At 36.7% G+C, this 26,376-nt stretch overlaps 1 protein-coding gene across 3 annotated transcripts; it reads left to right on the plus strand.

The window, feature by feature from the left end:
* fer1l4 (fer-1 like family member 4) lies at positions 1 to 25,959 on the plus strand. 3 transcript variants are annotated; one of them, XM_081358120.1, is made up of 42 exons: positions 1 to 79; positions 1,254 to 1,295; positions 1,380 to 1,553; positions 1,757 to 1,817; positions 1,944 to 2,075; positions 3,138 to 3,200; positions 4,551 to 4,635; positions 5,164 to 5,326; positions 5,502 to 5,676; positions 6,265 to 6,451; positions 6,946 to 7,224; positions 7,731 to 7,834; positions 8,899 to 9,007; positions 9,560 to 9,749; positions 9,847 to 9,967; positions 10,109 to 10,209; positions 10,309 to 10,396; positions 10,494 to 10,610; positions 10,729 to 10,881; positions 11,106 to 11,280; positions 11,421 to 11,545; positions 11,782 to 11,916; positions 12,214 to 12,387; positions 12,975 to 13,085; positions 13,316 to 13,477; positions 13,891 to 14,056; positions 17,063 to 17,175; positions 17,794 to 17,910; positions 17,999 to 18,038; positions 18,920 to 19,023; positions 19,180 to 19,314; positions 19,423 to 19,539; positions 21,531 to 21,658; positions 21,856 to 22,026; positions 22,312 to 22,466; positions 23,149 to 23,330; positions 23,624 to 23,709; positions 23,923 to 24,021; positions 24,393 to 24,634; positions 24,730 to 25,028; positions 25,139 to 25,239; positions 25,349 to 25,959. In XM_081358120.1, exons 3-42 carry the CDS (start codon positions 1,426 to 1,428, stop codon positions 25,527 to 25,529), a joined length of 5,574 nt encoding a protein of 1,857 aa, XP_081214246.1. In that variant the 5' UTR covers positions 1 to 79; positions 1,254 to 1,295; positions 1,380 to 1,425; the 3' UTR covers positions 25,530 to 25,959. The 3 variants fall into 3 exon arrangements, with proteins under 3 accessions (XP_081214246.1, XP_081214245.1, XP_081214247.1); XM_081358119.1 differs by lacking the exon at positions 1 to 79 and adding an exon at positions 248 to 336; XM_081358121.1 differs by lacking the exon at positions 1 to 79 and adding an exon at positions 248 to 336 and having other exon boundaries at positions 7,734 to 7,834.
* The last annotated feature ends 417 nt before the right edge of the window (positions 25,960 to 26,376 follow it).

Genomic DNA, 26,376 nt, shown 5'->3' on the forward strand with positions numbered 1-26,376 from the left:
CAACCTGCAGCATGTGGTGTCTGTGGGACAGCTGCTTCTCCGTGAGTCTCTAACAGACAGTCAGCACAGTCTTACTGATGTGAGTTACGAACACACTCCTCACTCCTTTAACATCCATTAAACAAAGACACTTCATGATATTGTAACATTGATGTGGTGAAAGATTATTGAATCATTCTAGATGTTCATGTGTTGTAGTTAGGTTTTGTGTTGTCATGTGATGATGGGTTTTCTGGAGTAGATCTACATTGAGCTGGAGGTGAAGTACAGTCCTCTTCAGGGGGCCGCAGGGGGGTGGGACAGTGAGGACTTCATCAGAGAAGAGGACAGTGATGGGTAAACTAGGACATCCTTCAATCATCCCTTTCTTTCATTCCATCTTTCTTTGTAAGATCTTTCCTTTCTCTGTTTATTTTCATCCATTCTTCTTTTCTTCTATCCATTGTTCATTCCTTCTGTCCATCCTTCCTTACATCTTTCTTGACTTCCTTCCACTGTCTCCATCCATTTATCCATCTGTCCCTTCTTTCATCCATTTTCCCTTCCTTCATTGCTTCCACTTTTTTAATCCATTATGTTTTCCTTCCTTCTTTTTCCATCCATCCATCCATCCATCCATCCATCTGTCCCTTTTTCTTCCATTTTTCCTTCATTGCTTCCAATGCTTTTATACATTATACCATTTTCCTTCCTTCATTTTTCCATCCATCCATCCATCCATCCATCCATCCATCCATATTTTTAATCCATTTTCCCTTCCTTATTTGTGTCCACTGCTTTTATCCATTCCAACATTTTCCTTCCTTCATTTTCCATTAATTCATCCATCCTTTTGTCCTACATTCCTTCTATTTCTTTTCATTCATTCTTCCTTCAGTCCTTCCCTCCTTCCATTAATGTTCCCTTCTTTCATTACTTCCCCTCCTTCTGTCCATCCATTCTAACTTTTTCCTTCCTACCTTCTTTTTCCTTTCATCCACCCATTTCCTCCAGTTTTCCCTTCCTTCAGCTATACCTTCTATCTAATCCTACTTTCTTTCTTCTGTCTATCCATTCTTCCTTCTGTCGTTTCTTCCATCTTTTCATCTATTCTTTCTTCTTACATTTCTTCCATTTCCTTTCTTCCATTGTAAGGTTCCTTCCTTACATTTTTCCTTCCTTCTTTCCACCCATATTTAATTTCTTTCTACGTTCTTCCTTCTTTTCCATCCATCCATCCATCCATTCATCTCATTTTCTCTATTCCATTTCAGCTCAGAGCTTGTCATCAGAAACACAGGTTTTACGGAACCAAGGTAGGACATCTTCTGTATGATCCACTATACATTTTCATACACTTTATTGATGGTATTTACATTGATATTTTCAATAATTCGCAGTTCTTCAGACGGCCTGCGTCCTCAGCAGCTGGATCGTGAAACCAGGATGATTGGTCGGGGGCTTTTGAAAACTGATGACGAGAACGGAGACGAAGATGATGACAATGACTATGATGATGATTATGACTTTGCAGATATTGAATGTGCAAATGTGACATTCACTCCCATTTTGAGGTGCGTTTCAATTACCTTTTAATGTAATACATTACACTACATTAGTATGAAGCCTATTTTATTGTGTTGCAGTGTAACACAATACATTACACATTGCATAACTAAAAATGACCCATCATGTAATTCTCATATTTGAAATCTAATCTGAGAATGTAACAAGTTTGATAAATAATACTAACTCACTGCTTTGTTGATGTGTGTAGTCGTTGCAGGGCCATAGCAAAACATGAGCTTGCCATCACACCTAAAGTGAAGTCTTTCCAGGTAAAACAATCCAATGAGGAAAACATACTTATTTCATATGCAAGTAATTGTTTACCACATAACTGACACTATTTGATGAGTATCTACTTGGGTTAAGTCTTCTATTGCACTCTTTTTTCCCCTCAGGTGAATGTAAATGTGATTGAAGCTCAGAAACTGGTAGGGGTGAACATCAACCCAGCAGTGTATGTGACTATTGGGGATGAGAAAAGGCACACAGCTACTCAGAAGTCTACCAATTGTCCATTTTACAATGAGGTAACTGCTTGCAAAGAACTCAGCTTTAAGGCCCGTTTACACCAAGAGCGATAATAACTCTAATATCATCCTACAATAAAAGCATTATATAAACAAAAAAGATTTGAAATAAGCCTACTATTAAAATAAATAATCAGAAAATAACAGGATTAATACAAAACATCACCAAACAAATAAAAATACGATTAAAACTAAAGGTGTTATCGAGTTAAGCATAAACCTGAGATTTTTTTTTAAAGATATTATTTAAATGTAGATTACAAAGGGGGTGATCTGATGGAAAAAGGTAAGGAGTTCCAGAGCTTTGGACCAAGAACTGTCACCTTTAGTGATTTTAGTTGAGATTTTGGAACAGTCAATAACAGCTGGGAGGAGGATCTGAGCATTTTCTCGGGAGAGTAGGAATAAAGACGATCTGAAATATAAGTGAGTAGGACCATGAAGTGCTTTGAATACAAATACTAAAACTTTAAATTCAAATCTAAATTGAACAGGTAACCAATGAAGTGAGGTTACCTGTGTCAGAGAGTAACCAACTAACACATGCATCACACATGCTCCCTCTTTTTTATCCCTGTCAAAAAACGAGTAGCGGCATTCAGTAGGCTACTAGTTGTAGGCGCGAGAGTGAGGACTGATTAATTCCAGCGTAAAGAGCATTACAGTAATCTAGATGAATGCATGAATAACAGTCTGCAGATCATTAAGATAATTTTTAAAAGAATAGCAGTACACACCACAACTATAACGATAACTTCACAGAGAGACGATACTGTTGGAATCACTTTAAGGTGGATTTTTTCCATCTAATGAACGATAAAATCATTGACAGCCAATCAGAATCCACCCTGCTTTAAAGAGCTTGAACGTTTAAAGCGGCAGAAGACAAAACTGCAACGCGCGTAGTATAAACAGAATTATATCGTCAGGTGGTGTGGATGCTAATATAGTTATCGTTATAGTTAGCATAGTTATATCGTTCTTGGTGTGAAAGGGCCTTTAAGCATCTAAAGCTTTGAGCATCTCTCTTGATTGTTTTGTTTCTCTTTTTTTGTCTTTCAGAACTTCATGTTTGAATTCCAAGATACACAAGATGTGCTCTTTGATAAAGTGATTCAAATTTCGGTAAGTATTTCCAGAGACACTAGAGACATACAAACATAAAGGATTAAAGAAAGATTTAAAGGGACTTACATCAATTTCTTACATATGTAGCAGCTAAAGTAGCTTTAATGCACTAATATTTTGCCTGTAATTACTGATAATGCACATGCTAATTTTGCTTAATCTGACCCTTAAAGGGATACTCCACTTTTTTTGGAAATAGGCTCATTTTACAACTCCCCCAGAGTTAAACAGTTGAGTTTTGCCGTTTTCGAATCCATTCAGCCGGTCTGGCGGTACCACTTTTAGCATAGCTTAGCATAAATCATTGAATCGGACAGGACCATTAGCATCTCTCTCAAAACAAAAAAATGACCAAAGAATTTCGATATTTTTCCTATTTAAAACTTGACTCTTTTGTAGTTACATCGTGTACTAAGACCGACAGAAAATGTAAAGTTGCGCTTTTCTAGGCTGATATGGCTAGGAACTATACTCTCATTTCTGCGAAATAATCAAGAAACTTTGCTGCCATACCATGTGTGCAGCAGGCGTAATGATATGACGCAGCGCCTGAAAGTAGGTCTAATAGGTTAGACAAACTTAGTCCTGGTCACGTTGGAAGTTACTGAGTTGGGGACTATTTTCAGGCGCTGCGTCATATCATTACGCCTGCTGCACCCATGGTACGGCAGCAAAGTTTCTTGATTATTACAACTATTTTTGACTTGAATTTAAGGTAAACTATGTCATTTCTTGCCCTCTAGTGGTTAAAACAAAACTGCATGCATTTTGCGGAAGAACATGTTTTGGTTGTGCTTCAGCTATGCGTGACTGTGCCGATGGTTCGTGGCACAGGTGTTTAGATGCAAAGGATCTCAAGATGACCTATTATGGCAATTTATCTGTTCAATAAAATACCCTACTCACCTGTTAAGTAATAAAAATGGCACCTTTTCAAACGCCAACATTTCAAATCCCTCAGTTCTTGTAATCTCCGAAAAAAGCCAAGCCAATGTTGATTCTTGTTTTATGTCGAATTCTCATTTTGCCAGCAGAATATCCTCTGTTCAGCGTTTTATTAAATGGGTGATTCCCCTGAGGTTCGATATTTAGCGTGCTCCATGTCAACTTTTCTCGCTCGTTGTGACAACTTTTCTCTATTTATGGATTTGACGAGACACGCTCGGACGAGTGATGTATGTACGTAATTTCCTGCGAAAACCATCCAGGTCTAAAATATAAACACTTTTAATAGACTTAACATTGTGAATCATGGTAAGACAAAAACACGTTTTGTAAGAAGTATTGACAGTATTTTAGACAGTATATGTGTGTTGTATGTATCATGGCTATTTTCTTTTATTTTAGGTTGTTCATAAGAAAATCCTTGCCTTTTTGATGAGCCACATAGGAACCTTTAAGATTGACATCAGCACTGTGCATCAGCAGCCAGGTAGCATGACGCTTTAGCAATAAAGGCGCTATATGTAAGATTTTTCATGTATTAGCCGCATTTTATTGTAAATGTGTGAACAGCTTGGGACGAAACTTAAAAAAACAAGACCTTACTTCCTAGGTTTTCTATTAAAGCCAGCAGACTGATTTTTATGTGAAGGACTTTTATATGACGTTTTTGCCAGGGAAATCAAAAGGAAGTGACGTTTTTGCATGCACTCGAAACCCTCTTTTACGTTCTATGACCTATACTGTACTGCAATGTTTCTGAATTCTACATAAAGCCCCTTTAATATTTATATAACCCCAGCTTAAGAAACAATAAATTCTGATTGCAATCTTTGATACACAGAGCCAAAATGAACAATACAGGCTTCGAGTTCATTGCATTGGTAAAACATTCCCTAGACATTTTAATGGTGATAATTAACTCATCACCAGTGGCGAAAAAGAATGATTATAGGTTGACTTAGAAACTGCAACATTGATCATTACAACAACTTAACACAGCCAATATATTTCACAGATCACCGTTTCTACCAGAAATGGGCTCCGCTTACTGACCCAAAAGATACCCGCTCGGGAATTAAAGGCTATGTGAAGTGCACAGTGAGTGTGGTAATGAAAGGAGACCCTATGGGCATGGTCAGCCTGGCACCAGCTGGCAGCCAGAATGATGACATTGAAAAGTAAGAGCTTGCCTTATGTTACATGGCAGTTCTTCTCTTATGAACCCATTCCCACTCAAATTAACATTAATATTAGATGTTTGGTTCTTTGGCCATTGGCATCAGTGTGTTCAATAGATACTTTTCAGCAGATGAAACCTAAAAAGTTTTTGGTATATTTTCATGTGACATGTAGGAACCTTCTCCTTCCAAAGAGGATGCCATCAGAACGTCCTTGGGCAAAGTTTATCCTGAAGATCTTCAGAGCTGAAGGCCTACCCAGCATGAACTCTGGTTTCATGGGGAAGATAATGAGAGACAAGAAGGTTTTCCTTGACCCTTATGTTCAGGTCACGTTCGCAGGACAGCAGGTGATTTTCTTTCCATGTAACTTTGAATAAGACAATTTGTTCCAAATATTTATAACACAGAAGGTTTAAACCAGAAGAACTGAAAGTCTTTGTTATGATATGTTTGCTTAAACTCTTTCTTTGATATATGCCTTGACAGTACTATTTATACAGTCAAATTATCTAAATAAATAAAAATTTAGTTTCTTTTCCTTATGATGTTCTGTTCTGTCTTATGTAAAATAACACTTTTGTCAAATGACACACACACACACACATCCACCCACCCTGACAGTGCTTTTGTTTGTTAAATGGGCTGAGGTGCGTCAGTATTTGAACTGTTCCAAGAGTATTGCCACACAGGGTGTTGGCAAATATTTCTGCTCAAAATAAATTGCTATGATGTCAGAGCATGTCTTATGTAAAAAAAAGAAAAGAAAAAAAAAGTGGATTCAGAAGCCAAATCTAAACTCTCTGTTCCCATCAAACAAACATTTTAGTCTACATATAGTTTTTTTTTTTTTTTTTTATAAATTCAGTCAGTTTTTAACTATAGTAGAATACTCTTTAAAAAATGCATGGAAAATAATATGTTAACATGTTTGATAGGGGGAAACGTCAGTAGATAGTAACACCAATGCTCCCGAGTGGAATGAACAAATATCCTTCATTGAGCAGTTTCCTCCTCTTGCTCGGCGGATCAAGATCCAGATCCTTGATGATGCCAACATTGGAGATGTGGCTGTGGCAACACACTTCCTGGACCTTCTTCAAATCTCCAATCCCAACCGAAATGGTCCGTTTTAATACTGAATACTGCAAGTTTAAATGGATAGTCTACCGGAAATAGCTAAATCTGTCATCATTTACTCACCCTCATGTTGTTCTAAACCTGTATGACTTTTTTTCTTCTTTGGAACAATATGTATATTATAGAATTTTGGTAAACAGTTTCATTCCCACTGACTTCCATTGTATGGTAAAAAAAAAAAAAGTCAGTGGGAACCAAAACTCTTTTGTTACCAAAATATCTTCTTTTGTGTTCCACAGAAGAAAGTCAGTCATAGAGGTTTGGAATGGCATGAGGGTGAATAAATGATGACAAAATTAACAATTTTGTATGATCTATCCCTTTAAGTCCAAATTTGTTTTTGAATCCCTCAGTCATGTATCCGCATCCTCGTTTTAACATTTAGGTGCCTTCTGTTTACCTCAGTTTTTTACCTCTTGTTGAACAACTTCTACTTTATTATACCTTTTGCAACCTACTCCCTGTCTTTCCTTCATCAGGTTTCAATCCCACTTTTGGCCCAGCTTGGGTCAATCTCTACGGCTCTCCTCAAAACTCCACGCTGAGAGACATCCACAGGGATCTTAATGAAGGTCTGAGTGAAGGGATCTTCTACAGGGGCAGAATGCTGCTCTCATTGAGTGTGGAGGTTTATTCCTCCCCTACGGCTGTGGTGACGGAGAGTAAGACTGCTGCTAATGTGAAGAGCTCAATCAGCAGGCTTAATCTTAAACGCAAGAGCCGAAAGTCCAAGAAAAATAAAACAGCAGGCAAAGAAGGTAGTAAAAAGAAATAGTAAAATAAATATATGCACACTATGTATGGTGAAGTTTGCAATTTCGTTTGAAAGTTTGAAGTTTGCCTTGTTGGCGCTAAAAGCCAATGGTGTGAGTTTTGGGGCGGGGCTACCTGTTTGTTCGACCAATTTCAGGGGCCGGTTGCATAAACCGCTAAGACTAGTCTTACAAGTTAGACATAATATTTTTTTTCTTTACGACTGTTCATAGCTTTTTTTTAGTTGGTTACATAAAAATGTAGATTAGCCCCAGACTAACTGATAGTGGGTCACACTAGAACTTCAGACACTGTCTTAACATAATAGCTATGTTTATGCAGCCAGCCCCAGATGTCGCAAGTGTCTGAAACTTGGTTGTCACTAACTTTTAATGTCAATGTGTAATGTAAACTTAATTCACATATTAGAATTATGCATTCATATACACACAAACATGTATCTAGGATACTCTAGCACTGTAATCATTGACTAGAGGATGATTTTATTCAGCAGTGCAGAGTCCCAGTGGGCCTGGCGAGGAATCTGAAGATAGTGGTGCTGAGGTACCAACTACCGTCACAGTGGAAGTGGAAGATGTTCACCCTCTTCCTGAGGTCAGTGACCAAGTTTGCCTGGTAGGAAAAGATGAATTGTCTTTCATGTAGTATTTCAGATTATACAAGTTAGTTATGGTCTTTGAATTTGATTGGCCAAGTGGAGTTGCAAGACAACACCCTAACAGGCTACATGGGGATTTTTCAGTAACTCGTTATAACAGGAGGTGGTCACAAGTCTTTATGAGTGAGTCAACAAATAGTTCACTCTATTGATTCTTTCAAAACACTGATTCATTTGCAAGAAAAGCAAATGCTGCATCCCAATTTGCCTACTTATACTATGCCCTACAAGTATGTACTAAAAAAGTAGGCAAACTTTACATACTACTTCATCATAACTGTGTCTTTAATGGACAGTTGTCGCATAGTTACGTGCATCCTGTCACTGTTTAAACGGCTCTGTCAATCATCTTGTCGCAGTTAAAATCCTCCACATTCAATTTAATTTAATTTCCTACCGTTTAGAAGAGAAATGTAGCAACACGTTTATCTGGCTGTCGTGGGTCTTTCATGCAGAGAACTCTCCTCATGTGTTTCCATGATGCATTTAAAAGTTAATGACCAAACGTATCTTTACAAAAGTTCACAAATGAAATATAACGTGGATAACACTGAATAAATATATTTTCGTAAGGTTAGATACTGATTATTAATTAGTCTAACCCCTTTATCTAAACCCTAGGGCGTAGATTTGGTTTGAACATTGGGGGGGGGGTTGAAGTTTGGGTCTGCATATTTTTCATGTGATCATGGTATAAATATTGGGGGGGTTGTAATGCATAGATTTAAATATTGGGGGGGTTATCTCCTCCCCAAACCCTCCACAAATTAAGCCCCTGTCTAAACCTCTCTATTTAACCGTCAGAACTACACATCCGTCACTTTTTTTATTTGTGTTTGCAGTTCTAATCGAATCCTCATCCAACGTGCAATGGATTGTGGGCAATATTAGCATACTATTTGGGACACACTAATTCTCAATATCACACTTGCACTAAACTATTCTTACATGTATACAGTATTAAATTTAATCGACTGTGTATCTGTTTTTTCTAATGTAGAATTTTACTGGAGAGAAGGATGAATTTTTGTTGTTTGCGTCCTTCTTTGAAGTTACAATGATAGATCCTATTATTGGCATCAAACCTGTCACCTTTGAGCTCTCTATTGGTAAGACTGGACTTTTTAATATCATATTGCCACTTAATATAAACAACTATTTGAGTACAAGCCACTTATGCAACAATGCACTTCAAATCTTATTGAAATTGGTTATTATAGTATTATTTATTTACCTATAACAATATTTTGAAGTAGCTTTTGTTTTTATATTATCAGTATGTTAAATTTTTAGTAATTTTGTTATGTGCTTTGTCCTTTTTATTAGTTTTTTAAATATATCTGTATAGCTTTATATATATTTTTTTGTATATATATATATATATATATATATATATATATATATATATATATATATATATATATATATATATATATATATATATATATATATATATATATATATATATTCTTTTTTTTGTACTTTTAGTACTCCAATTAAAATTTATTTTATTTCAGTTAGTTGCAAGGCAAGTTTTTTAAGTTATAGGCTATATTAATATTTTATTTTATTTCAGCTTTATTTCAATTAATGAAATTAATTAATGAAAAATATGTTTAATATATATAGTTTTACTTAACAAGAACAACGCTGCTTCACAGGGAACTATGGAAAAACTGCAGACGTGGTAGTGAAGTCCAGCAAGAGTGGTAGTCAGGAGAATCTGGCTGAGGACAGACAGCCACTGCTTGAATCAGATGATGAGCTGGAGAGAGGTCAACTTCTGAACCCTGGGCCTCAAGACAGATCTGTCACGGCACCCAGGAGACCACAGCCCACTGAATATGACGGGTGAAATGACATCCTCGAGGCTGACAGCTTATAATCATGTGGAGTGCTGTAGGATTATATAAGAATAACTGAAAATATCATTATTTTTCTCGTTCAGATCATTTAGTTGCATTCCCTTGTTCCGAGAGAAACCATGCGTCTTTGTGTGGAGCAACTTTGAGGATCACACCTTCCGATTCCACAACAGCAACTGGTTGTCCAAGATGGCCGACCGACTGGTGAGTGCAGATATTGAATACTCTGTCTTTAATTATTTGGATTACAAATATGGTACTTCAAAATGCTTGGTTATTCCCCTCATCCTTTTCACTCATTTGTTGGAATCATGTAAGTTTGAATTATGTCCTATATTCTTCAAGGAATATGGCATTGATGAAGTGGAGATGCTGTTGAAAAGATCAAAAATCAAGGCTAAAGAACGTTTGGTGGATGTCGTGCTGGAATTCTTTTCCACTTGCAAGTAGGACACATTTGCATGACTATTGTATTGAGTCCATTGTAGCTGTTTCTTACATAGCACATTATGGATAATTAAAAACCTTTTCTCATCGGCTCTCAGGCAGTACATCAGTAACTTAGACAGGAAGAGAAATGCGCGCCAAAACACCCTGGATAAGTGCCGTGTGGGGCTCATCAAAAGGAACATTGTAAGTAAATTGTATTGGTTTTGGTATTATGGATATATGGTTTAGTTGCACTAACAGTCTTCATTGAAAATGTCATATGAATTGCCTTATTTCGCAGGTTTTGCTGGCCAAACAGATCCTGAGAGTCAAAAAGAGAGTCACCAGAAATACAGTTAAAGACAGACTAGTAGATCTCAAGAATATTGCAAAGAGGCTCCGCTTTCTGGCCCTAGAAGTAATGCCATCAATATGCTGTTTATTAATGTTTACCTTACACACACACACACACACACACACAGAATTGTTTTGCCAGCAGAACTGTATATAAGTGTGTTTGTATTCTCATATGTCAGCCTCAGAGCACACTGCCTGATGTATTTTTATGGATGCTGAGTGGAGGAAGGCGAGTGGCCTATGCCAGGATCCCAGCACCCTCCATCCTCTTTTCACTGGTGGAAGAGGAGAAGGGTAAAGACTGTGGGAAAATCACTGCTGTGTACATGAAGGTGAATTCCTACATTATATTGCGACATTTTGTTCTGTCCAAAACAATTTATTACTTGTTTCCTAAAATAAAATGAAATAGTTTGGTAAATGAAAGGGGTTTCTTTAACCTCAGATTAATAAAATGTAGTGAATTATTGGATTTTAGCGATTTTGTTGTTTTCCCTAAAAATATTTAAAATATTTATATATGTGTGGCTTACTTTTTATACTTTTCATTCTGTAGACCCCTGGAGGGCCAGTGGGGGAAATCTTCGCCAAACTGGAAGTCTATATGTGGCTTGGTATCACAAAGTACGCAAAAAACTATGTCACTAGCCTTCCAGCAGAGTTTAGACCCATTTATGAAGAGGGCACATTGATTCCTCGTAACTTGCCTCCTACCAAATTAGCAGTGGAAGGTACTTTCTCCCAATACAAACATCTCTGATATTTTCCATAATTGTCTCGAGCTCCCTTGAAAACCAATATATTTCCATTTGGATGACATTTTGATTCACTTTCATGAAAAATACCATACCTCCCTTGTCCTTTCATCCAGACAGTCGTTATTTCCAGTTACGTGCTCACATTTATCAGGCACGTGGCATCATTGCAGCTGATGACAATGGACTGTCCGACCCCTTCACCAAGGTTGTGTTCAACACTCAGTGTCAGGTCACAAGGGTGGGTCTCATGAACACATAAGTTCATTTTGTTCTATGTCCTCAATAAAAAGCAATGTATATGACAAGCACTACATGAAAACTAACTTTTATTCAGTTCGCAAGAGATGTATTGGTCATTTATGACAGGTCCATTAAGTCCAATAGGATCTGAATGGGCACATACATTTATCATTTAGGCTGTATTGATTGCAATTTTGTGTCTCAGGGATTGTTAAAAGATTGTATGGTTTGTAGGTGATGGAAGAAACTCTGTCCCCGACATGGTGTGAGTTACTCCTCTATGATCAGGTTCTAATGGAGGGCAGTAAGGACGAGTACAGAGAAGACCCTCCTGTGGTCATCATCAACATCTATGACTACAACAAACTAGTGAGTGACACTTTTCAATGCATTCAAATGCTTTGAAATTCAATTATCTGTGAATCACCTATAAATGCCACGCAAAAAAAAAAAAAAAAAAAAGTTTTTGTTTTAACACCGGTAAGAACATGTTTAAATCAGTTAAATTCTTATTTTGTTTGTTCCTGTTTAGGAAGTTTATTTATATTTATGAATAGTCTTCAAAACTCTTAGCTGCATAACTGGATGTCAGACTTACTGTATGAATATTTATTACACAGTATAATTTATTTGATTCATGTGTGGTATGTTTCAATGTTACAACAGGGCAGTCCACAAGACCTTGGTCGTGCATTTGCGAAGCCAGAGCTGAAGTTTGTGGAGGAGCCATATAAAAAGCCCCAGCTGCAGTTTTTTGAGATCACAAAAGGCAAAAACAAAGCTGGTGAAATTTTGGCTGCTCTTGAGCTAATCGAGTTGGATTACTCTGGATTTGGAGAGGTGGGACCCCTGTATTTTCTCATTCATTTCACTGCAAAAGACAGTGAATAGATTATCTTTCTTTCTGCACACATTCACACGACTAAAAGCATTCATTTGTGTGTTGGAGAACAGCTTTATTCAGCTGAATGGATAGAAAGGGATGTGCGCACACACACACACACACACACACACACACACACACACACACACACACACACACACACACACACACACACACACGTTTTCAATTTAAAATAACTGTTTTGTGGAAATCTTGATACATTTTTCTCAGGATTCTTTGATGCATGAAACATTCTAAAGAGCAGCATTTATTTGAAATAGAAATATGTTGTCTTCCCTGTCAATTTTGATCTAATACATCAATATTAATACATCCTAGCTGAAAAAAAGTATTAATTTCTTTAAAAAATCTAAAAGAACCCAAACTTTTGAACAGTATATATATTCAGTACATATTTTACCAGAAGATAAAGACGACTTGTAGTCAATTCTGCTGCTAAATTCACCTCTACCTCTATTTACAACAGAAAGTGTCAAAAAAAGCCTTTTAAATGTCATGTATGTGTGCTCTGAATCAATCTCAGCCAACTCTGCCACTGGATGTTGATCCCAAAGAACCACAGTACATTGAAGAAGAATGCCATTATATCATTCCTGAGGGAGTGCGACCCGTGCTGAGGCAATACAGAATAGAGGTACAAAGGCACAACCTTGAAAAGAAATAAACTGAATCAAAAGCACAGTTGTATTTAACATCAACATTTAAAGGTCTTAAATGCACAATAACGAATTGATTTATCACATAAAACAGATGTGTTCATAAATCAATCCCCAAGAGAGCCTTTAAAATAACAGCAAAAGTTTGCCAGCTGACTAGTTTGGTACGTGCACTACAGTGTTTTGAACTCAAACCCTTAAACGGCAGGTGCTGTACTGGGGCCTGAGGGACCTGAAAAGGGTCAACCTATTTGAAGTGGAGCGGCCTCAAGTGAGGATGGAGTGTGCGGGCAAGATGATCGAGTCGGAGGAAATTCAGAGCTACAAGCTCAACCCCAACTTCAATGATGTGGTTAAACACTTTGATGTCGTAAGACTCCCTCTTATTAAAGTATTAGACCTTATCTTAAGAGCTGTGTTAAGAACATACTTTCCATACAAGCTTTGATCACATATACTGTCTCAGAATTGCAAAGCTGGTTAGATTCTGGCTGCTGTTGAGTTCTTTTAATTTGATAGTCTGATGTCTTACTCAGAATGATTAATTGCACAATATGTTGCCCTATCTTTAGTTGTAGGTTTTTATTTGCGATTGCTTGGTGATGCCTTTTACAAACACCAAAGCAATAATATGATTTTATGACAGACAGATATTAAATATTTAAAAATTTTAATTATACAACATATTAAATATTTGATGAAGGTGATTTAATATTAATCATCTACTGCTTACTTTTATTATCACAATTACACAATATCTCATAACTGGTCATGTGTCCTTAGGAACTTCCAGAGCTTGTCTACCTGCATCCTCCTCTTACTATCTTCATTATGGAGCAGAGGGCGTTTGGGAGGATGGTCCTGGTGGGAACTCACGTGGTTCAAAACCTTGTGCAATTTGGGCCCAGGGACCAAGAGGAGTGGAAAGATGAGGAGGAGGAGCCTGAGGGTATGGAACCTTATATAGCTCATATGCTTGTGGTTTAAAGGCCAAAATGAAAGCATCTGCTGTGTACATAAATATTTTACATTTAAAAGTCCACCAGACTCTTATGCTGTATAAAAAAATAGGATGACATGAAACATTGTTGAAATGAGAAAAGACAGTGACCACACTCTTGTATTGCTCTAGTTTAAAGGGACAATAAGTAACTTTTTAGGTATTTTATTATCTAAAATCAATATTTTTATTCATAAATATGTCCTCAATGGTGTCCAAATACCTCTGCCAATGATCTGACTTATCCTCGTAAACGAAGAATTTATTATCTTTATATACATGGGACGGGTAGGTCCACGGAGGCTTCCATGTAGTTCCGCCATCTTGAAAAACTATAATAGCAGAGAGGGACAAAAAGTACTAGGCCAACGCGTTTCCACAACGCGTTTTCGTTCAGAGCCCGCGTCAAGTGACTGAAACCAGCAGAAACGGAGCAGAGCAGTGAGAGGCGCTTTTGTCACTGCCCCGGCAAGTTTAAAAGGCTGCACTGCACGGTTAAGTCAAAGGATAACGAGTCCTCTTAGTCGAAAAACTCCACAATAAGACCGTAAAAGGAAACGTGATCGGAGATTACAAAAACAAGGGTTATTAGCTATAATGTCGGGATAGCTAATGCAGGAGAAAGCTTTTAAAAGAGACGCTGAAGTTGCCTGCTTTCTTCTCGACAGGTAAGTCAATGTTAAGGTCTTAATTACAGGCTTTTTATTTTTTTATTAGCCTATATAGACCAGCGTTTCCCAGCGGGAAACTGTGTAAAAAAAAACAAATCTTTACCATCAATCTCGGATCGTCGGAAGTCTCTAATAACAACAAATAATGCGCACAAATTTATAATACAAATGCAAATCATAAGTTTTTGGCGTTGAATTGCGGAGGTTGCGCTTGCATGTGATTTTATTCCCGTGCCTCATTCCCAGTGCGTCCACATAAAGCTGCCTATTTTTCATTGATGCGCTTACAGTCAAATACACACGAATTGTCACAACGTCCGTCTTGCCGCGTATTCACATCGGTTGTGCTGCTGTCAACGCAACGCGTGCGATTAATATTTTTCAATTTAACACGTTAAAAATATTTAACGCAATTAAAGCAGCATTTTTTTCTGTCATCCTTTGGCTAGCGTTACATTATATAATCACGTTCTTCTTCATGCAAATGCTTCTAACCATGCAAGCGAGAAAATACAAAAGAGAATGCGCTGTCCTGTGATGCTGACACGACGCGCGCCAGACTCGACTTCTCTTTCGCGCTTTCGCTTTGAGTATCCTCATGAGAGCAGTCTTAAATTAGTTAAATAAAGTCTTAAATGAACGTTAAGAGTTGTGAGAAAATGGGACGCTTGTGGGATCCACATGTGACAGTGCAGCAGTGACATCAGAATCAAATAACACTTCATTCATAAAAAGATGCCATTAAACAATTATTTGAAATATACTGTCTTTATGATGTTTCTACATTAATTTGGAGATTTACTGTGAAATTATTAGGCTACATAAAATGTAGTAAAAACAAGCTATCTTGTGCAATTATAACAAAATTATATATTATATAAAATTAAAAATGTTTAATTCATTCATTCATTTGTAACATGCATGAACGAAGAAAAAAAAAAAGGAACAGGAAGAAGAAAATCTTATGGTAGCCTACCTGTCATTTATTTGTGCACATCAAAAAAAAAAAAAAAAAAAAAAAAACAAAACCAGCACATTTCAAAGTATAGTATCAAAGTAGTATCGTGACAACACTAGTGTAGGGTGCCACACATTTTTTTTTAAATTTCAAAGGGTGCCTTGACTGAAAAAAGGTTGGGAAACACTGATATAGACAGAAGAACATAGTTAAAAGTTAAACAGGCTCTTTGATGAATAGCAGCTATTGAGTAAAGTAGAGATGGTCCTATAAACAAGGTTGTAAGTTTTGTTTGTTCAAAACTGTAACATTCGTTTGTTCGTTGTGTCAAGTTGTAGTTTGTTTGAAATAACAAACCAGTTCACCAGAAGGAAAACTCGACGAGGTGCTATTAGAAGACATCCTGTCAAAGCTTTTTGGTACATATCGCTTACCGTAGATGCAACGCGCATTTGAAAACGCGAGGCGCTGGAGAGCAAAATTAGTTTGATTGCAAAATACAAATTCACCACTAGATGGGAGTAATTCTTACTTACTGCCCCTTTAAGGTACATATTTTGTTTACATTTTTTTCATTTTTTTACATATTCAGTCATTCATGTTTTTGATAACATCAAGAATTACTTGCAACGAATTGCAAAATATAGCTCATAAGTCCGCGCTTTCACTTGTCTCTATATTAAGATTTGCTAATTTTTTGTAATGTTTTTAAAGACTGATTGTTGCTCCTTTTTTCAGAACAATCTCTTTTTTGCATTCATAATTATTGTCTTTTCTGCTGGAACAATAAACAATGAAGGTTTTTAAATAAGGTGTTTTAATGACGTACAATTTCCAGTTTTAAATTACGTACATACTACCGTTCAAATCTTTGAGGACAGTAAGATTATTTTCTCAAAGTAAATTAATACTTTTATTCAGCAAGGATGCATTAAATTGATCAAGTGACTAATTTTTTTTTTTATTTTTATTTATTTATTTATTTATTTATTTTTTGCTATAGCTATAAAGATATTTATAATATTAGAATTTCCATTTCAAATAAATTTCTTTTTTATGGTTTCATGAGAACCAATTCAGCATATTAAACGGATTTAAGTTATGGCTTCTAAAAATTCAGCTTTGTCATCACGGGAATACATTACATAAATATATTAAAATAGAAAACAGCTATTTATGTACTGAACCTAGACTTTTTTTAACTGTAGTGTACATAATCAGAGGATGACCACATTTTCATTAAAATAATACCTTCACAACGAAAGTTGGTGATTGACGTTGACGTCTGAATATGGCAAATTCCTAATCATTCTCTCTTGACTTTAGAGAAAAAGCCTCCCAAGAAGACCACTCCACTAAACACGGTGATCACCATGGATTTGGGAGGACTTGCACTGAAGCATTCCAAAATTCCTATCAACCCTCTCAACTTAGTCACAGTAAGTTCCACTGTCCTTATTTTTTAGTCCATAAGAGTGACTACTTTCTTCAGTGTTCTTCAAATTTCTACTCACCATATGTGCAAAATTGTCTCAAAATGATATCTGCCATCTTCCACCAGTTTTCAGAGGTTTTGCAAGCACTTTTATTCAGCCACATACAGCTGCCATGTGGTCATGGGGTTTCTAGTCTGGGTGTGATGACGTTAGTTGGCTGCATTGGGGTGTTTGAAATAGCTCCTAATGAGTACTTAGCGCACATGTTTTTAACCATCAACTGTCTGCCGTTAATAAATGTGAAGCCCTTTGCACCCATTAACCTGTTGATTATGGTGTGAATCTGCTGGTTTGTTGAGCGCAGTGAAGTGTGTTCCTGTGGCAGTTTGAGCTCCTGCTGTTAGATCACTCTGATTAATTGGCCAGCCACTGCCTAGCCAAGACCCCTGCTGACATCCAAATGGGAGGCTTTTAATCATGAGTGTGTGTGTTTGGCTTTTAAAAATCTGTGTTCATAGTTAGTGTGTTAAGGCCTGTTCACAACCATGGAAGGACACGAGGTTGAGTAAATTACATAATCTAAATTTTAAAATAAGTATTTGTGCAAAACTACATTTTCAGTCTCCAATCAAAAGGGTGATGAAAAAAGAGGAGGAGTTAGAGGAGGAGCCACCAGAAAAGGAGGAGCTTGATTGGTGGTCTAAATATTATGCGTCACTGGCTGAACTCGAAAAACAGGTGATAACTGATTTTGATAATAGGTTGTTTTAAATTGCGTGCCTTATTGTTTTCTTCAACATTTAAAAGTCTTGTGTCTCTTCTTCAGGAGGAGAAAGAGGATGACCTGGAAGATGGGCACGATGGAGGTATTTTAAATGCAAAGCATGATCATCCCAACAACAAATTACGACAAAGGCCTCAAAATGTATTTTGAACATGCTTAAAATTGATTGACAAATGCACTATATAACAAAATACCAAACCATATGGTTTCTCTGCTACACCTATGTGAATCGGAAGGTAAATGACTTCATACATGCACTAAAATCAGCTATGGACTGATTGAAAGTGAAATTTCCTCTAAGAAAATTTGTTGCATAATTTGTTTGTGCTTTACAGATACCACTTGGTTTGAGCTTTCTAATGTGATGACGATGACATTCATACATTTGACTATGGCCTAAGTGACCAGACTCTACTTTAAGTAAAATGCTTTGGACTGAATTTATTTAAAGCAGCACTCAGTAGCTTCGGGATTTCTTCGCTGTATTCTCGCTTTTTGCTCGCAGGTTTCTCTCTAGAGCTCCCCCCACAGCTTCGGAATAGATATTTGACAACACTGTTGTAAAAACTAGTTGGTGATTCTCAGACACCAGAGGCTATAGATCAACGACATCAAAGCAGATGGGACATTCTTTAAAACGTCTTCTTCATTCGGGTTCGGACAGCGTGAGGGAGCGCAATAATGACAGCATTTTAGCAGATTTCTTTTGGCCGTAAAGCAATTGTTTACATCGCGAGTCCTGATATCATGCGAGACTTCCTGACACGGCGGCCGGCGGCCCGCCGGCTTAAAGTTGCAAGTGCGTATTTTCCGCTCACGGGCACCAGGGGGGTGCGAAACGACCACCATTCACCCCGAAATAAGTAATATAACCATTCCAATGACTCCGAAGCTGTTCAGTTAAGGTAAAAAAAGTTACTTAGTTCACCTTTAAAAGCATCAATGTAATGTCACATTTTGCAGATGGAGCAGCACTGACCATGTCTGCGCTAGAGGCAGAGGACGATGAGGCTGTGATTGAAATGGAGCCTCCTGCCCCAAAGAGGAAGAACATTGCCACCATAGAGGTTTGAAATATTCTTCAAACGGCAGTTCTTTTATTTGTTAAAATGTTTCAATGTGTTTACAGTGTTTTGTTTCTGTTCTCAGACTAACCGAAACCATTTTCAGTATACATTTTCTGCCTTTTTTCTTTTCTTTTCTTTTTTTTATTTATTCCCCAGCTTTACAAGTCTGAACTGGAAAATGAATTTAGTCAGTTCATGGATTGGTTGCACATATTTCCTGTCTACAAAGGCAAATCCAGCCTGGACGATGAAGAGGAAGATGAAAGTACAAGATATATGGGTAAATTTAAGGTAAGATGTGTGTTTTGGCAAGCTCTTATGCCTTACATCAACAGTGTGACGGCATGCATGAAGGAAGTCAAGGATTAGAGGTTAAACCAGAGCTGTGCTTCTTTGCAGGGATCGTTTCTGATATACCCCATCGCTCCCGAAGACGAGGACGCAGACTGTCAGATCACTAATGCGATTCCCAAAAATACACCCATTAAAGTCCTTGTGAGGGTGTATGTAATAAAAGTGAGTACATGTTTATTATTTATTTATTTCCAGTTTACAAATTCTGAGTGGAAATAAACTTTTTAGATTTTCATAAAACCCACCCCTTCCTAAAAATCATCTACAAATTCACATTTAGATCTGTCACCATCCAATCAACAACCGATTCATAGTGTGTGTCTCATTACGAAGGCTGCGTCCTCCGGAGATCGCATTTGTCGACTGCATACTTCATAAAGGATGTCTTATTTCAGAACAGTAACCAGTATAAAATTGATAAAATATAATATAACCAATATAAAAATGATAAAATTAAAAATGCAGCCTTCTAAATGACACAGCTATCGAATTAAGTCTCACCCTCCATTTCCATCTTTTTCGATAATCTGTTCCACTATGCTTTCTCGCAATACAGAAGATCTGTCGCTACTTCCGTTACATCGCAACTTTGTTTTTCACGATTTGCATCACCTTTTGAATTTTTGCAATTAAATAATCCTGCATGTATCACAATTATACAAGAACATACACATTGCATGCATCACGATGGTGCAGTGTTTTCCGTCATGACTCTGTAAGGATGGATTCCTGCAGGGGTTCAGGCTGCAAGACTGCCGAATGACTAAAGAAACTTTGTCAGCAAGATTGTAGAAAACTGTACATTTCTTGTCTATTACCACCCACTGCTACTTATACCAACGACGGAAATAAGTGCAGTTACTTAATCAGGGCTGCCAACTCTCACGCATTGAGCGTGAGACTCACGCAATTGACACTTTTCACACGCTCTCACGCCACACATCCATTTTCTCACGCACAGAAAAATTGCGGAGCAAAGAGGTACTTTTAATATTAAACTAATTCTCAGCTCTTAGATTCCGTAAATTTTATTACGAAATTCAGACAAAAATACGTTTGTCGCTTGTAAATGTGACGTGACAGATCGCTGAGCGCCTCAGTTCAAGTGGAACTGTCTACGGAATTGTTATTATAACAAAAACTGCATTATATTTAATTTAATTTGTTATTTTTAACCTTAAATACCAGCAGATTGGGCCCTCTATGTTTACAGCATTAGGTGAGATATTTTTTTTTTTAAATAAAATTTAAAATAAACATGTATCCAAATTAGTCAATATTGAATCAAAATCGGAATCAAATCACAAGGATGGAATTGAAATCTTGGAATTTTTGTCAAGCAATAATAAAATCTGTATATGTTTTGACAAAATCAAAATTACACTTATTGTACACATTGTAAAAAAAAAAAAAAAATCTCACTCCAATCTAAACTCAAAAGTTGGCAGCCCTAACTTAATTTGTGGGAGAGCGTTGCTATATAGAGTGACGATATTGTATTGCAATAGGTAGCACTTTAAAGTCAATAGCAAATCAAAACTAGTTAGCTCATTATTTGTAATTGAAAGGGTTTAATGACAATATATGGTTATGGTTACAATTAAAATAGTTACAAAATAGATGTATGAGATGATGATCACTTATACCATTAATTGTTCCCAGCATATATGTAAAATGTTACCTGAGAGAGATAAAGAGAGTAGAGAGTAAGAGAGAAAGAAAACAGGAGGCAAAGAGAGAGAGCCCCAAGAAATGGACCCAGAGAATCAAAAGAGCCAGAGCATAAAAGAGACAGAGCAACAGTTACAATCTTCTTTTATCCTTTCCCTGACCATGTGACTAAAACCCAAATGTGAGACATTCAAGCTGACCAATCAGATAATTACAACTTCCCCCATTGTACTAAAGGTGTGACAATTCATCGACCCCCAAAGTACACACATCTTGGCCTACAGGCCTTGATCATTATCAGCACCTTTGTGCCTTTAGAAACTCCAAATGGTCATTGGGGTAAGAGGGGGTGAAAAACAATAAAGCAAATGTCTTTGTTTATTTCAAATATCTTGGATTATTTTTAATCCTACAACTCCATGTATTTTCTGTTCATTTATCTGAATGAACCTTTTATGCTTCTTTTCCTTGTGGACCCTAAGGCAACCAATCTGGCACCCACAGACCCAAATGGAAAGGCAGACCCCTATGTGGTGGTGAAAGTTGGCAAGCAGCAAATGGACAGCAAAGAGCGATACATTCCCAAACAACTGAACCCAGTGTTTGGAGAGTAAGTGCTGTCTATTCACAAAATGAATGGGAGAAAGTATGGTAGCTAGAAGCTCCGCCTTTTAAGTTTAAAGATTAAAGAGCATTTTTAGTTTTAGTATTTTTTACTCTTGAAAGCACGTGTATATTGGCTGCTGAAAACTATAGTTTGTGATATTGTTGTCAGAATTGTTTACTGATTTGATGTACTCCCCACAGAGTGTTCGAGCTGACCGTGTCCTTCCCCTTGGAGACAGAGCTCACGCTGTACGTGTTTGACCATGACCTTGTGGGCTCCGATGACCTGATTGGCGAGACCCACGTGGACCTGGAGAACCGTTTCTTCAGCCGCCACCGTGCCGGGTGTGGCCTGGCCCTTCATTACGATAAGTGGGTAATGGCTTTAGCCTGTTATGATGATGGTGATAATGATTATAATGATGATTAGTATTATTATCTTTGTCGTGGCCACTGCTGTCGTTGTCATTATTGTCTTCATCATCATCAGAATTTCTGAAAGCTCATCGACTGCTTTGAAGCTCATATTTGGAGTGCTCTCAGTTGATTGTTTGCAGCTGCTGCGTTTTAGACTGAGACAAATCAGGCAGTTTTGTGGCCTGATTTTCATTTGACTCTCTACAGGTTAAATCAGATTAGACTGTCTTGTGATTTCAGGGATGGCTATAATAAATGGAGAGATGCCAAGAAACCAACTGCGATATTATTGGAGCTCTGCCGCAAAAATGGGATTCCATCTCCAGAGTACCGGGAGTCTGAAATTAAAGTTCTCAACATGATCTTCAAAGTTCCCAATGAGGCTTTTCCAGAAGGTGGAAATGGCATTTTTAATATTTTAAAATAAAGGTTCTAAAGTACCTTCATGTAATACAATGTAATACATGTAATGTTTCCCTGTTTTCTGAAGAAAAGAAAAGTTGAGTTTGGCTCAAAACAGATATACAGGGGCTATAAATAAAATATTCACATCCTTTTATTGTTTTACGACATTGAATCTGGATATTTGCCTTTATATACTGATCAAAAGGAAAAATATTCTTTCATGTCAAAATGCTATTTTTTTTGTAAATAACATTTAGTTTAATCTGGATATTTGACTTTTTATACTGATCAAAAACAATTATTTCATATCAAAATGCTAATATTTTTTGTAAATAACGTTTTGTTTAATCTGGATATTTGCCATTTATACTGATCAAAAGAAAAATATTCTTTCATGTCAAAATGCTAAATGTGTGTGTGTGTATATATATATATATATATTATGCATGTTTGTATATACAATTATAAATAAAATATTTATTAATTAATTAATATATATATATATATATATATATATATATATATATATATATATATATATATATATATATATATATATATATATATATATATATGTTGCATTTGCATATTTAGTCATGCACCCATAAACATCATGTTGGATGTATCTGTTTATGGATAACAGATAATTAAAATGAGAATTTGGTGCTGCAGAATTGCTGAAGAAGAATAAGAAGACAGAAGAAGACTATGCAGAGCTGGATGAGCATAAAGCTCTGAATGTCCTTCAGCGCTGGAAGGAGATGAGAGAGTTCTGTGAGGGAGCGTGTCCTCTGGTTCCTGAGCATGTGGAAGTCCGCTCACTGCTTAACGCGGAAAAGCCTGGCCTTCCTCAGGTCAGACTCCATCACACACAATGACTTGTTAGCAATCTTAGTCAAGCCAGCTAGCCTGGTTCAAATCTTCACTTACACTATTCAAAGTTAGAGCTGTAGTTAGTAATGTGGTGCTCATGCATCGAAGTTCGCGGTTGATTGGTGGCGATTTCCATTGTTATTTCTCCCCATTTTTAGTTTTTCGTCTTGGATCTGATATACTTAAATTAAATTTGTATTACTATTAAATTTGTATTACTAACTACTATGTAGTTGCAACATAATCTCTTATGTCTTTGCCTTTCACCTAACAGGGTTACGTTCACATGTGGATTGACATGTTTCCTGTAGATGTACCTCCACCACCACCTGTTAATATCAAACCTAGACTTCCAGAGAGGTAATCAAGATGATATCACATTATACTGAAGCTATAGGCCTATATACGTATATATATATATATATATTGACTCAAATTGAGCATCATGTTCAAAGGACACAATTTCACCCAAACGACTAAATATAGAGAATAATCATTCTGCTCTTTTAATTTACATCTTGCTGATGTGCTATATTTATTTAATGAGAGAATATTTGAACCCTCTGTCTCTAGTTATGAGCTGCGTGTGATCATCTGGAATACTGACGATGTTGTGCTGGATGATGTCAATCCTTTCACTGGAGAGCCATCAAGTGACATCTATGTTAAAGGGTAAGAATGCACAAGATTATATTGCACAATTATATTCCATAAAAACTAACACTACCGTTTAAAAGTTTCTGGTCAGTAGATGTATGTTAAAAATGAATAAATGCTGTTGTTTTGAGCTTTCTTTTCATCAAAAATCATGAAAAAATATGCATCACAGTTTCCACACAAATATTAAGCAGCGCAACCTTTTTTTTCCTGTAGTTTTGGATTTTTGATCAAATAAATGCAACCTTGATAAGAAACACTAGCGTATAATAAAATAAATAATAAATAATTTGAATTATAATGTTTGTAATATTTCTTTACAATTACGTACATAAACAAAATATATGTCCATATGCATGTGCATTTATGTGTATTACATTCACCAGCTGGATTAAAGGTCTGGAGGATGAGAAACAGGAGACGGATGTGCATTTTAATTCCCTCACTGGTGAAGGCAACTTCAACTGGCGCTTTGTCTTCAACTTTGACTATCTTCCCACGGAGAAGGAGGTCATCTACAAGAAGAAGGAGTCCCTGTTCTCCCTTGAGGAGACTGAGTTCCGCCAGCCGGCTGCTCTGGTACTGCAGGTCTGGGATTATGACCGCATCGGTTCCAATGACTTCTTGGGTTAGTGGTTTTAGTCACTGGTCATGTGTGAAATCTACTTACATTTTCTAGTTAGTCTGTAAAAACATGAATTCCTTTCCAATTGTTGCGGCTAGGATCCATAGAGTTGCGTCTCAGCGATATGGTCCGTGCAGCAAAATCATCAGAGCAATGCAGCATCAAGATGGCCAAAGACAAGGCCGGCCCTCGCTTCTCCATCTTCCGCAGCAAGAGGATGAAGGGCTGGTGGCCGCTCATCAAACTAAAGAGCCAGGAGGACATCGAAAGAGAGGAGAGAGAGGCAGAACAAGAGAAGAAAAACAAGAAGAAGAAAAAAAAGTCCAGTAAGCGTGGCAACATGAAACCAGAAGATCTGCAATTTGTGGACAACAGTGGAAACACGTTCCTCTTAATGGTACAATCTCTTCTTTAGTGCTCCAACATTGAGTACATTGAATGTAGTAACACACTTCTTTACTTTGTAAAGGTAGACTCAAACCCTTCGTTCATTTATGTGGTTTACAGGGTAAAGTAGAGGCAGAGTTCCACTTAGTGCCAGCTGAAGAAGCCGAGAAGAACCCTGTGGGAAAAGCACGCAAAGAACCCGAACCTCTGGACAAACCAAAGTAAGGGACCAAAATGCATTTATATTATTTCAAATTTGCATATTTTTTATTTTAATTGTGTGCTTGCTAAAATGTGCTACGTAAATAAGATTTTTGTTGTCCCCTTAAGCCGTCCTAAGACTTCCTTCAACTGGTTTGTGAACCCCTTGAAGACCTTTGTGTTCTTCATCTGGAAGAAATACAAGAAGTACATCATTGCTTTGCTCATTCTGGTTATCCTGGGGATATTCCTCTTCCTCATCCTCTACACCATGCCTTCACACATCAGCCAGCTAATTATTAATGGATGAGAAGGTGGAAATGCATAGAAATGCATGGATCAACAGGGGAAGTAATGATACGCATGTGTACATAGCCATTATTTGCTTTTAATGGGAAATACATAAGCAGTAATATCTAGAATAGCACTTTAACAATACAAACAATTGCCTGTCAATGCTATTTAATGCTTTATGATTCATTCAATGTGCACTACTGTAAGTAAGTTTTTTTTTAAATAAATCAATACTTTAATTACATCAAGCATGCATTAAATTGATCACTTTTACATTGTTACAGAAGATTTCTGTTGATTCTTTATCAAAAAGTCCTGGAAAAATGAATCACAGTTTTCACAGAAACATTTAGCAACAAAACTGTTATTGTGTACATGTGACACTGGAGAATGGATTTATGATGCTGAAAATTCAGCTTTGTCATCACAGGAATAAATTACATTTTAAAATAGAAAATAGTTATTTTAAATTGTAACACTATTTCACATCCACAACATTGCAGTTTTACTATATTTTTGATCAAATATATACAGCCTGAGCATAAGAGACTAATTTCCAATCATGCTGCTGTTTTTTAATGTAGTAATTTTAATATATATGTATATATTAATATATTATGGGAATGTTAGAACAATTAAGGGATTTGATAATAAATAACTGCTATAGATAGTACAGGTTGTTTAAGAAAACATTGTAAGTTGCATAAATAAAATTATATTGTGATGATCAGTTTATTCCATTTACTAGCATTGTATAAAATGAATGCTGTATGTGGTCCTAAAGGCATGGAAGGCATGGAAAATGTAGACACGAAAAATATTGCCTCTCTTAGGAAAAAATTGGATTTAACAAATGGATTTAG

Source organism: Scardinius erythrophthalmus (genome assembly GCF_964197995.2).
Source record: "Scardinius erythrophthalmus genome assembly, chromosome: 25".
In the NCBI taxonomy this organism is placed as follows: Eukaryota; Metazoa; Chordata; class Actinopteri; order Cypriniformes; family Leuciscidae; genus Scardinius; species Scardinius erythrophthalmus.

Excerpts from the sequence above, each read along its gene's own strand:
- fer1l4 (XM_081358120.1), top strand. The coding sequence starts at position 1,426 with ATGATTGGTCGGGGGCTTTTGAAAACTGATGACGAGAACGGAGACGAA. Across the intron at positions 7,225-7,730 it reads TAAAACAGCAGGCAAAGAAG|CAGTGCAGAGTCCCAGTGGG; the intron begins GTAGTAAAAAGA and ends GATTTTATTCAG. Across the intron at positions 18,039-18,919 it reads GGAAGATGGGCACGATGGAG|ATGGAGCAGCACTGACCATG; the intron begins GTATTTTAAATG and ends CACATTTTGCAG.